Raw genomic sequence first — 14570 nt, 5'->3', positions numbered from 1 at the left:
TCAGATGGTTATCAATTTTAATAAATTCATATGATGTGATTTTCTGGAATTTTCTTTGGGATTCTGTCTTTCACTGTTAGAATGTACATATGATTAAAATAGTAGATTTTTGCATTCTTTGTAAGTGGGCAAACCTGCAAAATCAGCAAGGGGTCAAATACTTATTTCCCCCACTGTATAATTCTACATAAACATGAAGAACACAGGCACGGTTTTAAAGGGAAAACGCAATACAGTCACTGCTTCCTAAAACAGGAAGGAAAGCTGGCAAAAAAAATGATCAACATCACTTCCCCATCAGTCAGGACCAAGATCTGACCATAATTACACTTGTGTTTTCTATAAACTGACATTTGCTTTAGCCTTTTATTTCAGTTGTAACCCTGGCAGTGGTACGCGATCATGAGAGGAAATAAAAAATATAAAAACATAATTCAAACCGATGTGCTCATTGACGACACACGGCTCAACAAGCCGACAAATAGTCTATACGGAATTCACTCCACTGAAAATCTATATCTTTCATAAAAATACCCATCAAGGAATGTTAACGGGGTTGTCGGTCTCTAAATGTTTTAACTTTTCTGAGTGCACCTCTCTCTCTCTGCACCGAGCTCCACCTGATCTTCTAAGAACGGTGACGCCGTTATCAATCGACCTATTGATTGGTCAGTAGGCGGTGCTTTAACACTGAGTATTGATTGGTCAGTAGGCGGTGCTTTAACACTGAGTATTGATTGGTCAGTAGGCGGTGCTTTAACACCGGTTGATCTCTGATCTCCAACTTAACCTGCTCCTGACCAGGTTAGGTGTTCAGCATGAGTTACCACGGCGATTGAACCCGATAACAACTAATCCACCATTGGGATACAGAAAACCCTGGTTGAGCCTGAAGTTACCTCGTTAACACCAAATCTTGCTTCGTAGTCCAGGCCTCTGAAGTCAGTCTGAGGTAAAACAGGAACACCGACTGTGAGAGCACAACATTTAGAAGAAACAAGTTTGAACAAGAGTCACTAACAGGAAACAACAATCAGGAAGTTACTAACCAAATGTTGGTGAAATATGCAAGTGGCTGGTACATTTGCTTAACCCTTGTGTTGACGTTGGGTCACATTGACCCGTTTTCAATTTGTTTTATATCAGAAGATATGGGACGTAGAAATAAGCGCTGAAAATGTGTAGAAGAAAAATGTAACAAAAGCAAAAACAAACTGACGGGAAGACAACACAAGAGTTAACTCAGCAGCCCAGATCTACTATGATCTACTGAGTGGCTGGTAAAATGTAATCATTCACCTTTGGCTGGCAGACGAAGACACGAAGACACACACACACACACACACACACACACACACACACAAATCTCTGTTTTTTTTAGTCCCAGCAGGTTTAATGTGTATTATTCAGCCAATCAGGACTTTGTGTCGACCATCAAACTGTTGAGTTGATTCTAACACTGATTTCCTCTCCAGTCCTCAGGGAGAAAACTGACTCAGAGACTTTAACAGTCAAATAATAAATGTTGGATTAACACTCACCTGCCTCAGCCTTCAGTTTCCTCCTCCTGCTCTCTTCTCTCCTCTCTAAATGGAGTCTCAGCTGACTCAACTCTCTCTCTCCATTTACTGGATATCACATGACTTCATCTTAGTGTGTGTGTGTGTGTGTGTGTGTGTGTGTGTGTGTGTGTGTGTGTGTGTGTGTGTGTGTGTGTGTGTGTGTGTGTGTGTGTGTGTCGTCTGCCAGCCAAAGGTGAATGATTACATTTTACCAGCCACTCAGTAGATCATAGTAGATCTGGGCTGCTGAGTTAACTCTTGTGTTGTCTTCCCGTCAGTTTGTTTTTGCTTTTGTTACTGTGGCGGCAGAAATCAACATAGAGGAAACACTGGGTAGCTGTTGCGCCTATTATTATTATTATTATTATTATTATTATTATTATTATTATAGCTACATGTTGAATACTTTGACAGTTTTATATTTTTATAAAGACACCCATTTTATAATAGGCCTACCCATAATACTTTTATAACAGTACCCATAATAATTTGGAATATGTTTAGTTTTTTCTTTCCTTTTATTTTTACTGCACAACCTCCCGGCCCCCACTGTGAAAACCTTTGGCCTAGGCTATTTCATTATATTTTATCCAGACAATGCATTGTATTAATTATTACACACACACACACATATACACACACACACACACACACACACAAAGTAATACTGAATTAAATTAAAAAATATATATTTGTACGAATTTATGTGTCATTTATCAGATCAGACTCCAGACACCCAAACCCCTGCTGCCAAAATCTCACTCTGATCTCTGTTCAAACTTGAGAGCCCTGGTGTATTTATTTTGGCAACTTCTGCCTGACATCCTGTCTGATATTCTACTAGTCTCTCTTTAAGGATTGAAGCCAGTTGACATGATCATATAGTTTAGAGTTAGCAGAAGACTAAACTAGCAGCTCGTTTACTGCGTTTATGTTTCCTCTCCAACCCTCAGACCCTGCCTGAGGAAACTCTTCAGGAACTGTTGCAATTTCCTCATGTGTTCAGTTTTTAGTAAATTAATAACGACTGCAGATCAGATTCATTGACCTACATAAAAACATAAAATACCAAGTGATAGCATGTTTAATGTAAGACATTTAGATTTTTTCATGCATCCAAGTCTTGAAATGTCATTTGGTTGGACAAAGACAAGTTTTTAAGGGTTTAACCGATGCCTGGACTGGGACGTAATAGTTTACTACCCATCTGGTAGGTCTTCATCTTTGTCTTCCTCTTTTCTGGAGTCTTCGGTGGCTCATCCTCTGAGCAGTTCAGGATAGATATATAGACAGATAGATATATAGACAGATAGATGTATAGACAGATAGATGTATAGACAGATAGATATATAGACAGATAGATATATAGACAGATAGATATATAGACAGATAGATAGATATATAGACAGATAGATAAATAGACAGATAGATATATAGACAGATAGATATATAGACAGATAGATGTATAGACAGATAGATATATAGACAGATAGATATATAGACAGATAGATAAATAGACAGATAGATAGATATATAGACAGATAGATAAATAGACAGATAGATATATAGACAGATAGATATATAGACAGATAGATATATAGACAGATAGATGTATAGACAGATAGATATATAGACAGATAGATATATAGACAGATAGATGTATAGACAGATAGATATATAGACAGATAGATATATAGACAGATAGATAAATAGACAGATAGATAGATATATAGACAGATAGATAAATAGACAGATAGATATATAGACAGATAGATAAATAGACAGATAGATAAATAGACAGATAGATATATAGACAGATAGATATATAGACAGATAGATAGATATATAGACAGATAGATAAATAGACAGATAGATATATAGACAGATAGATAAATAGACAGATAGATAAATAGACAGATATATAGACAGATAGATATATAGACAGATAGATATATAGACAGATAGATAAATAGACAGATATATAGACTGATAGATATATAGACAGATAGATAAATAGACAGATAGATAAATAGACAGATATATAGACTGATAGATATATAGACATATATATATATAGACTGATAGATATATAGACAGATAGATATATAGAGAGATAGATATATTGACAGATAGATATATAGACAGATAGATATATAGACAGATAGATATATTGACAGATAGATATATAGACAGATAGATATATAGACAGATAGATATATAGACAGATAGATCCTCCAGGATCCCTTCTACACACTGACACAAATGTTGTTCATGTAACGTTACCTTAACACAACGTTATTCTTCTCTCGAACAGCGATTATAGCTCAAACAGATTCTAAACGTAACGTTGATTAACTTGTAGTCTCACTTTGCCAGACCTTCCTCCACAGCACTGCGAAGGAAGGTCTGGCTAGTAACGATACTAACAATACGTTACATTAGCAGATAACTCACTAACAGATGAGTAATGTAACTAAATTGGCGGTTTAACATGAAACACTTTGGCTCCCTTTAAATCTCACTATTAATGAGAAACCCTCATTGAAGCGACAAATGTAATGTCTAAAGTAAAATCAATTAAGATAAATATTGAGATGTAACAGTAATGTAAGGTTATGTTTCTGATGCCTTCACTAACATTTGCTAACGTTAATATAGCGAGCAAACTGGGATAACATAACATAACATGCTTTAGTAATATGGTTTTTAATATCAAATAATAACGTTTAACTTTCAAATATTGATTGAAAATGTGATTTTCTCTGTAGATAATCTCTCTGCCGTGCCACTCACAATGTCCCAATGGTCCAATCCTTCTGGGAGAAACTCGTATGGTCTGACTAGCTACAGTCTCGCAGGATTACCTCCCACTGGGTCTACTATCGTAGATATGTCATTTCATACGGTTCTCTATGGGGCTACTATGGCAGGAGACTGTAAATAATGGATCTCACGGGGAAGCAGATGTAAACAAACTGGAATCATGGTGCAACAACTTGCTGAGAGAGATTACAGACCTAATGTGCAATAATATATCTTATGAGTACATTTTATATTCACAAATATTGTTTTTTTTAAGTGACTCCAAGCTTAGTTGCCTTTAAAAATGTATTAAACTAGTCATCTAGTTTTTCTATTTAAAAAAAAATCTTTTATTTATTTATTAATGTCTACAGCTATATTGATGATGTTTTTATATTTAATAGTAGTCAGTATCTGTTCCTCTCCTAAAACATGTTTCAGGATGAATTTTCCACTCATGACTCGACATGAGAACACACATGTAGAAGTGATTTACAGTCTGAACTTCAGGTGACAACGATGGGATTTTAAAGTAGCTCTATGCCGTTATCTTGTGGTCATATTTGATATTACATCTGCATTACATACTTGGTACTGCAGCCTGAATACTGAGGGGTTAAACACATGGATCCATTTCATTTAGTGTGTATCGAAGGGGTAACAAAGCATAGATTTGGATCAAATTGATTCACTGATCCACGACCCAATATCATCAATGCAAAGTGTAAAAATGTATACATATTGTCTGTAAGATTCCCCTTTATTCTAGATTCCCACTTTGTATTTAGAGGGGCTAACCTTAACCCTTCAACTGACGTGTGCTGGCCCTTGTCTTTGATTCCCCCACTTTTATACACCAACCTCACACAAACACCTTTTGTTCTAAAGTATTATCAGTCAGTCACGTTCAGCGATACCTGGAACATCACATGATAACAAACATACGTTACATCACATTTCTTTCAGATTTAGAGGTGCTGATTCTCATCCCAGCCGCTTCACACTCGGCTGTGAACCGATCCAGTGAGTGCTGAAGGTTGCCGCCCAATGATGCCATCAGGACCACGTCATCTGTAAAAAGCAGCGATGACATATTGATATCCTGTCCATACATATTACAAACAGGATTGGTGACAAAGCGGAGGCCAACCCTCACCTGGAACGAGTCTGACTTACTGCTGAGAACCCGGACACAGCTCTCACTTTGGTCATACAGAGATTGGATGGCCCTGAGTAGAGACCCCCTCACCCCATACTCCCGCAGCACCTCCCACAGTATCTCCCGGGGGACCCGGTCATACGCCTTCTCCAGATCCACAAAACACATGTAGACCGGTTGGGCATACTCCCAGGTTCCCTCCAGGATCTTTGCGAGAGTGAAGAGCTGGTCCGTTGTTCCACGACCAGGACGGAATCCGCATTGTTCCTCCTCAACCCGAGTTTCGACTATCGGCCGAACCCTCCTTTCCAGCACCTTGGAGTAGACTTTACCAGAGAGGCTGAGAATTGGGATACCCCTGTAATTGGCGCAAAATCTCCCTGTCTGCCACTCCTTTGGCACCGTCCCACACTTCCACACATGTTGAAGAGGTGTGTCAACCGAGACAGATCCTTTGACACTGTGGAGTTGTTTGACTACCTCAGTAACATCCATCAGCCTCCAGCTCTGCCTCTATCATAAGTGTTTTAGATGGATTCAGGAGTTCCTCAAAATGCTCCTTCCAGAAGCCCCTTGGTGCAGAAAGAAAGTCAGAAGAATTTCTCCCTCACTCGCTTCTTTGCCTCCTTTGCAGCAGAGGCTGCAGCCCCTTCGATACCCTGCAACCGCCTCCACAGTCCTCTGGGATAACATATCCCAGAGGGAATCCTTCTGCAGTCTTCCCTGACCACTTGTGTTCACCACGGTGTTAGAGGGTTACCTCCCCTTAAGGCCCATAAGACCCTGAGACAACAGCTCCCTGCTGCAGCTTCAGCAATGGAAGCTTTTGAATATTGCCCACTCAGGTTCAATGCCCCCAATCTTAACAGGGATGCCAGAGAAGCTCTGCTGGAGGTGTGAGTTGAAGATCTGTTGAACAGGGTTTCTTCCAGGCATTACCAGTTCACCCGCACTACCCATTTGGGCTCACCAGGTCTGACGAGCCCTCCATCTGGGCCTGGCTCTAGACGGGGGCCCCAGGCTTCCTCCGAGCCGGGTAACCCTTCTTCCTCCGTGTTGATTCATAGGTCTTTGTGATCCATTCTCAGTCTGGGCCCTCGCCTGAGACCACTTTGCCATGGGAGACCCTACCAGGAGCACCAGGCTCCAGACAACACAGCCCTCAGGTTCATAGGGACACACAAACCTCTCCACCACGATAAGGTGATGGTTCCCAGAGAGATCCGAGGCCTGGACTACGAAGCAAGATTTGGTGTTAACGAGGTAACTTCCGGTTCAACCACGGTTTTCTGTATCACAATGGTGGCTCACTTGTTACCGGGTTCAATCGCCGTGGTAACTTATGCTGAACACCTAACCTGGTTATGTTGGAGATCAGAGATCAACCGGTGTTAAAGCACCGCCTACTGACCAATCAATACTCCATTCTTAGAAGATCACGTGGAGCTCAGTGCTCAGAGAGAGAGAGAGAGGTGCACTCATAAAAGTTAAAACATTTAGAGACTGACAACCCCGTTAACATTCCTTAATGGGTATTTTTATGAAAGATATAGATTTTCAGTGGAGGGAGTTACATATCAGCTATTTGTCGGCTTCTTGAGCCGTGTGTTGCCAATGCGCACATCGGTTTGAATTATGTTTTTATTTTCTCTCATGATCGCTTCCACTGCCAGGGTTACAACTGAAATAAAGGCTAGAGCAACGGCAGTTTATAGAAAACACAAGTGTAATTATGGTCAGATCTTGGTCCTGACTGATGGGGAAGTGATATTAATAAGAGTTGTGATTTACACAACAATTTAAAGGTTAAGGGTTTTTCTTTTTGCAGCATTCTGCATCTGACAGCATGTCCTCTATGTGGATATCAGACAGTAAGACATGCAGGAATCCTTTTCTAACGTCACCCATTAGGTTTTATAACTTTGCAGCTTGTCAGGACTGTGGATGTGTTGTAAAAAACATATCTGGAGCGGGGAAGAGTTAAATGCTAAACTCAGAGGGGGGAGGCTGTCTGCAACACGTTATCTCTCGCTTTACACCAAACCGGTTTGGTGTTTATCACCAAAAGTGATCCATGAAGACCGAGCTCTCAGGGTTTAGCTTCCAGTTTGAATAACTGGAGAAGAACAACAGAGAGAGTGTGTGAAGGGAGAGATGATATCAGTGGATGGTGCGGAGCTCTTTTCTGTTAAAAAACCTCTTTAAAATAAATCTGCTTTTGTTCCTTTTATTTCACATCCAAATATCGAGGAAATGGAGTTTAAACAGTTGTTCTGCAGTTTAAAAATCTTTTCAAAGTGTTGAATTAAATCTATTATTAAATACATATTACCAAAACTGAAGCCATGATACATAAATACATATTACTTTAGGAGCAAAAGCATTTAAAAATAAAAAATACAACAAGCTTTAGACACTTTTTGACACTTTCTTTAAAGCTTTTTTTCTTTTCTTTTATTTATTTCATACACTTTGATGCTTTTTGACATCAGTTCTAATGTTTTAGCACATCGGACACTAAAGTCCACAAAGATCTAACACATTATACACAGACCTTTAATCTGACAAAAACACATTATACACATATAAAAACTGCCTTAACTTTTCTGAAAAACTGAAGTTAAAATAACAAACATGCTGAAAACTAACTCAAACTAAAGTTAGATGAAATCTAAAAGTCTAAAGTAAAGATAAAGCTACTAGAAGTCAAGCTTCTGATCTCCTGTAGGGATGATGGCTCACCTGGGCAGCTCGCAGTATTATAATATTATATGTTATCTGCTGCTGACCCTATGAAAGTGGACGTGTATGGAAATATATTATAATATGTTACAGTATAAAGATGGAGGAGTTGTCAGACTTTTCTATCTCTCTCTCCTGTCATTCAGGTAAATATACTTTTTATTTTCTGTCTTTGAGAGGTAAAAACTTCTCTGATTGGTTCAGATTCTGTTTCAGCTGACAGAAACTAACTTTTTACAAACATTCGGATGCTTTTTTTCTATGGTTTTGACACTTTATTAATGTTGCTGTTTCATTTTAATGTTTTTTTCAGCAGTTCTGGCTGCTTTTTCCAACGTTTTTTGAGCTTTTTTTGCAATGTTTCTGTGGGATAATTTGCATTATCTTGCAGCATTATTCTGTGTTTTGAAGAACCTTTAAGTTAAATGTGTTTTTTTTCTAACGTTTGTCACATTTTTGATGTTTGTTTTCAGACTTGTTGGTGACTTTTATTCTGTAGTTGTTACATCTTTTGTCTGTCTCTTTCTAAAGAAGTTAGCTGTGATGTAACCTGTCTGTTATGATCCCATATGACCAGCACATGTTTGGTTTTTCTGCATAATCTTTGTAATGAAGTGTGTTATCATGTGATATACACACAGCTGTACATACTGTCTATATGGTTCATTCAGATTATACATATTTATTCTATTTCTCTTATTATATATTCTGTTAATACCCTGCATATATCTATATCTATATTATTCTTACTACTAATATAATGTCACTGCTACTACATTGCACATATCTATTTCATTGTCCTGTATATACTCCACCTGTCTATACTTGTATATCACATTTCATTTTTCTGGTTTTTGCACTTCTGGTTGGAAGCAAACTGCTTTCGCTGTTTTTGTACTCTGCACAATGACAATAAAGTTGAACATAATCTAATCTAATCTAATATTCCAGGTATATCTCTCCTGCTGCTGACTCTAGAACTCATCTCTCTCCTGTCATTCAGGTAAATATACTTTATATTATTATTCTCTCTTTAACACATTTAAACTCTGTATGTTTATATCTGCAATCATTCAGAACTTATTCTGGCTGCATCAGGACTTTATGGATTTCTTTCCCAGAAAGATTTAGATAATCCTGTGCTCAGTTATTCTGTGCTGTAGAAACTCCTGATGTCACTTAACAAGTTCTTACATCATCAGACAGTTAGGAGACATTTATAAAACTAAAGACATACGCTACGTTAGGAAGGGAAGAGATGTTAGATATGTCAGAGTAAAGCCTCTAACAGCTTTTATATGATAATATAAAGAGATGTTAGATATGTCAGAGTAAAGTCTCTAACAGCTTTTATATGATAATATAAAGAGATGTTAGATATGTCAGAGTAAAGTCTCTAACAGCTTTTATATGATAATATAAAGAGATGTTAGATATGTCAGAGTAAAGTCTCTAACAGCTTTTATATGATAATATAAAGAGATGTTAGATATGTCAAGTAAAGTCTCTAACAGCTTTTATATGATAATATAAAGAGATGTTAGATATGTCAGAGTAAAGTCTCTAACAGCTTTTATATGATAATATAAAGAGATGTTAGATATGTCAGAGTAAAGTCTCTAACAGCTTTTATATGATAATATAAAGAGATGTTAGATATGTCAGAGTAAAGTCTCTAACAGCTTTTATATGATAATATAAAGAGATGTTAGATATGTCAGAGTAAAGTCTCTAACAGCTTTTATAACTCTGTGTTCTCCAGTTAAACATGAAGATCTCTATGTTTGCCGGTGTTCTGCTGCTCTCTACTGCCGTGCTCTCTATGGAAAAAGGTGACAAAGTGAAACATGATGTTGCATGGTTTATAAACCAGCACATCGGTGAGGGGATGAATGACAATGACTGCACCAAAGTGATTAACGACAGAGGAATCCAGAAGGACGACGGCAGCTGTAAGTGGTCCAACACCTTCATCAGAGCGCCTCTGGTAGATGTGAGAGCTGTCTGTAAAACAGATAAACTGAACCTTAACACTAATCTGCATCAAAGCACAACGACCTTTGACCTCATTCACTGTCAACAGACGGAGGAAATAGCTGCAAAGAAAGCCAAGTCTCCTCACTGTGAATACAAGAACGGTGAATTTAAAGAGAATAAGTTCATTGTAATCGGATGTGATAAACAAGATCCTGTTCACTTTCAAGGCTTTCTAGAGTAATCTATTACTACCTGATGAACCAGAGTAATCGGTTACTACCTGATGAACCAGAGTAATCTATTACTACCTGATGAATCAGAGTAATCTGTTACTACCTGATGAACCAGAGTAATCTGTTACTACCTGATGAATCAGAGTAATCTGTTACTACCTGATGTATCAAAGTAATCTATTACTACCTGATGAACCAGAGTAATCTGTTACTACCTGATGAATCAGAGTAATCTGTTACTACCTGATGAACCAGAGTAATCTGTTACTACCTGATGAATCAGAGTAATCTGTTACTACCTGATGTATCAGAGTAATCTATTACTACCTGATGAACCAGAGTAATCTATTACTACCTGATGAACCAGAGTAATATATTACTACCTGATGAACCAGAGTAATCTGTTACTACCTGATGAATCAAAGTAATCTATTACTACCTGATGAACCAGAGTAATCTATTACTACCTGATGTATCAGAGTAATCTGTTACTACCTGTTGAATAAAACTCATGTGACAGTGTAACTCTGGGTCTGTTTTTAATGTTGTCATGTTCATTCATTCATAAAGTAGTCCAGTAATGTAACTTCAAAGAGAAAGTTACTTTGTGAAGAGGAGTAAAAGTAGAACGTGTTATAAAAAGAAAAGACTCAATTATACATAAACTAAACCAGAAACTTTCCTGTGAGTTAAGTAGCCAACACATTTAGGGGTACTTTTACTTTCCTTGAGTATTTCCATGTTCTGCTCCTTTCTACTTATACTCCACTACATCTCACAGGGAAATATATATTAGTTATATTCAGCCTGAATGTAAATGAATATATTTTGACTAAAAACATTTTTCTCACACAACAAACAGGTAGTTACAGAAGCATAAAAACCAACAGTGAAACAAACATAGACGTATATAACTCAGGATGAGAAGTAAAGATATTTACTAAAACAACAACTATTTCCTCATCATGGATAATTAAATGCAAATATAAGCTTCTATATAGGCCTACGTATTATTCAAAGGTCTGATTGGTATTTAAGGCTGGAGGTCCGGAAAGATTGGCAACACCAAAACATTTAATCAACTTACTTATAACTTTTAATCAACAAACACTGAAGTGGTAAACACTAGAGATCCTGATACACACCAGTAGGTGGCGGTAATGCGCCATATCGTTGTGTTCCAACCGCCATAAACCACAAAGAAGCAGAAGAATAAGAAGGCACGCCATTGGTCAGAATCGCTCCGGCGAAGCTTCCTATTGGCTGGTTGCTTCGCCCCGCCAGTTGGCTGTAGAAATAGCGCCATTATCAAACAGCGTTCATCCTGTTGTTCTTTTCGGGTTGTTTACGGACAAACTTTCATAAATAGATTCAGATAAACGGAGGTAGACTCAAAGTTTGTGACTTTATTAGACGAGTAGTTATCGTCCAGATGACTCGACCTTCGTCATATGTGAAGCTAACGGAGGGAGCTAACAAAGCTAACGGAGGGAGCTAACGGGGCTAACTTGTAGCAGTTGTAAGCTGAACTCTCGAGCCGCGGTGTTTCCTGCGTTGAGTGTCCGTTGGTAGAGCGTTCTGTCGGCCACAGCAGGGATGAGTTGCCCGGTGAACCTCCAGGATCTTCCGTCCGGAGTGTTTGAAACGGTTTTTACTCCAGAAAACGTGAGAGTAAGGTGAGTTAATTATGTTAGTACATTCGTGTGTGTGTGTGTGTGTGTGTGTGTGTGTGTGTGTGTGTGTGTGTGTGTGTGTGTGTGTGTGTGTGTGTGTGTGTGTGTGTGTGTGTGTGTGTGTGTGTGTGTGTGTGTGTGTGTGTGTGTGTAGTCCGTCATTTAAATTAAACTTTTTATTTTGGACACCGGTCCATATCAGTACAAAAATATGTGAAATACAACAAAACAAAAGTGTATATATAAAACATAGAAGTTGATAAGACCAAAGTGATTAAAACACAGCCAGACATTTGTTTCCAAAAGTAAGAAGTTGACCTTGTGTCAATGTGTGTGGGTTCAGTTAAACACGTCTTGAATAAGTTAACCCTTGTGTTGTCTTCCCTTCAACCTTGAAACACTTAGCCTATTTTGTCGTTTTTGATGCCTTTTTTTTTGCTTTTTCCAGCGTTTTAAATTGTTAAATCTTTCTTCTACGTCCCATATTTTCTGATATAAAACCAAAATTGAAAACGGGTCAATTTGACCCAACGTCAACACAAGGGTTAAGCAACACATACATGTATTCTTAAAATTCCTCCCCACAGCCTGAAAGGTGGGAACTTTCAAGTCACAAACTAATGACTTGCACTTGTCCATCTTGGCAGTTTGAGAAAGATTCTGAAAGCATCAATAAAAGCCTCCTATAGCTGCTCAACGAGTGTACAGAGAGGAGTACAGGAGGCTCTAAAGAGGGCAGTTTAACATACAGTTTGCAGGACAAGTAGTAGAAATACTCTGGTCCTGCTTTCACAACACTACTTCACTAAAAGTACAAAAGTATCGGCATCAAAATATATTTAAAACACCAAAAGTCCTGATTCTGCAGAATGTTATTTGATATTGTTGTATTCTAATGATGTGTTGATGATTTTAATGTTGCAGCTGCTAAAGTTTAATCTGTGATAATACATAATTTATTAGCTGAATATATTGAAAGTTTAGTAGTACAGTTTCTGACATGTTCTAGATGAGATCTATGAATGAAAATAATCATCAGGTCAGACATTAAGAGGAAAGGAGAGCAGTTAGAGGATCTGACGTTCTCTTCTCTCTTGTTGTTCAGGACGATGAACTCTCTGACTCCGCTCAGCTTCCCCAAAACCAGATCAGCTCTGTGGGACGGCAGCCCTGCAGGAGACAAGCTCCGCCTCCAGCTCGGCACTCACAGGTACACACACACACACACAAAGACACACACACAAAGACACACGCAGACACACATGCACACATAGATTACATAGGCACACACACACACACACACACACACAGTGACACAAACGCAGACACAAGCACACAAAGACACACACGTAGACACACACATAGATTACATAGGTACACACACAGACATGCACACACACAGAGACACACAAGCAGACACGCACACGCACAGAGACACACACATGCACATACACCACACACATAGACACACACACACATGCAGACACACACATGCACACATAGATTACATAGGCACACACACACACAGTGACACAAACGCAGACACACGCACACATAGATTACATAGGTACACACACAGAGACACACAAGCAGACACACAAGGAGACACACAGACACGCACAGAGACACACACATGCAGACACACACACACACATACACTCACACACATAGACACACACATGCAGACACACACACACACACATACACTCCCACACATAGACACACACATGCAGACACACACACACACACACACACACACACACACATGTAGACACAAACATGCACACACACACACACGTAGAGACACACATTCTCACACACACGGACCACAGTGTTTAGTTGGGTTTGGAAGAAGCCGAGTATTTACTGCACAACTTCTCCTCCTCTCAAAGAGCGCTGAGAAGAACAGAACTGCAGCAGTATTTGTAGAATGAAGCTACGTCTACACTACTGTGTTTTAATTTTTAAGCTCCGTTATGAGACAGAAAATACCTTCTCCTTCTCTGTCTGTGTTACTGACTGTGGCAATGACTCCTTCTTTGATTCCAGGAAGCCTCGGCTGGTGCTGCTGGAGAAAGCTCTGCGTCTGGCTCAGCGTCACGCCCGTCACAGCAACAAGCCCCGCCTCCTGTGTTTCCTCCTGGGCTCGCTGTGTGTCGACGCAGGTAACTGTTCACCTCCTTCTCAGGGGGTGGGAATCACCCGAGGCCTCACGATATCGTCACGATACTTATGTCACGATACGATATTATTGCGATTTTAAACATATTGCAGTATTCTGCGATATATTGTAATTTATTAACTTTTTTCCAACTTCAAGTTTTTTTCCCAATTTCAAATTATGTCCCCAAAAGGAAACTTTGTCAACATCTGTTTTATCGAAAAAGATAAATTTCTGTTTGTTCATCTCACTTCAGTTGTA

The 14570-nt window shown here is 38.7% G+C and overlaps 3 protein-coding genes across 3 annotated transcripts in view; 1 reads left to right on the top strand and 2 right to left on the bottom strand.

Moving 5' to 3' along the window:
• LOC114561497 (NACHT, LRR and PYD domains-containing protein 12-like) overlaps positions 1 to 1582 on the bottom strand; it is a 46423-nt gene extending 44841 nt beyond the window's left edge. Inside the window, 2 exon segments of the mRNA XM_028587550.1 lie at positions 900 to 970; positions 1542 to 1582. The gene's annotated coding sequence lies outside the window, so the exon portion shown is untranslated.
• The window catches only part of LOC114561491 (ephrin-A2), a 366950-nt gene that overhangs the window by 248782 nt on the left and 103598 nt on the right, over positions 1 to 14570 (bottom strand). The gene's annotated exons all lie outside the window — the stretch shown is intronic.
• Positions 11732 to 14570, top strand: part of stil (STIL centriolar assembly protein) — a 25254-nt gene continuing 22415 nt past the window's right edge. Inside the window, exons 1-3 of the mRNA XM_028587579.1 lie at positions 11732 to 12151; positions 13254 to 13358; positions 14198 to 14313. Coding sequence (XP_028443380.1) covers positions 12072 to 12151; positions 13254 to 13358; positions 14198 to 14313 — 301 coding nt within the window. The 5' untranslated portion in view covers positions 11732 to 12071. The remainder of the gene's footprint in view (positions 12152 to 13253; positions 13359 to 14197; positions 14314 to 14570) is intronic.

Source organism: Perca flavescens, chromosome 9 (assembly GCF_004354835.1).
Source record: "Perca flavescens isolate YP-PL-M2 chromosome 9, PFLA_1.0, whole genome shotgun sequence".
In the NCBI taxonomy this organism is placed as follows: domain Eukaryota; kingdom Metazoa; phylum Chordata; class Actinopteri; order Perciformes; family Percidae; genus Perca; species Perca flavescens.
Note: the sequence above shows the minus strand (reverse complement) of the source record. Positions and strands in the feature narration are given on the sequence as shown.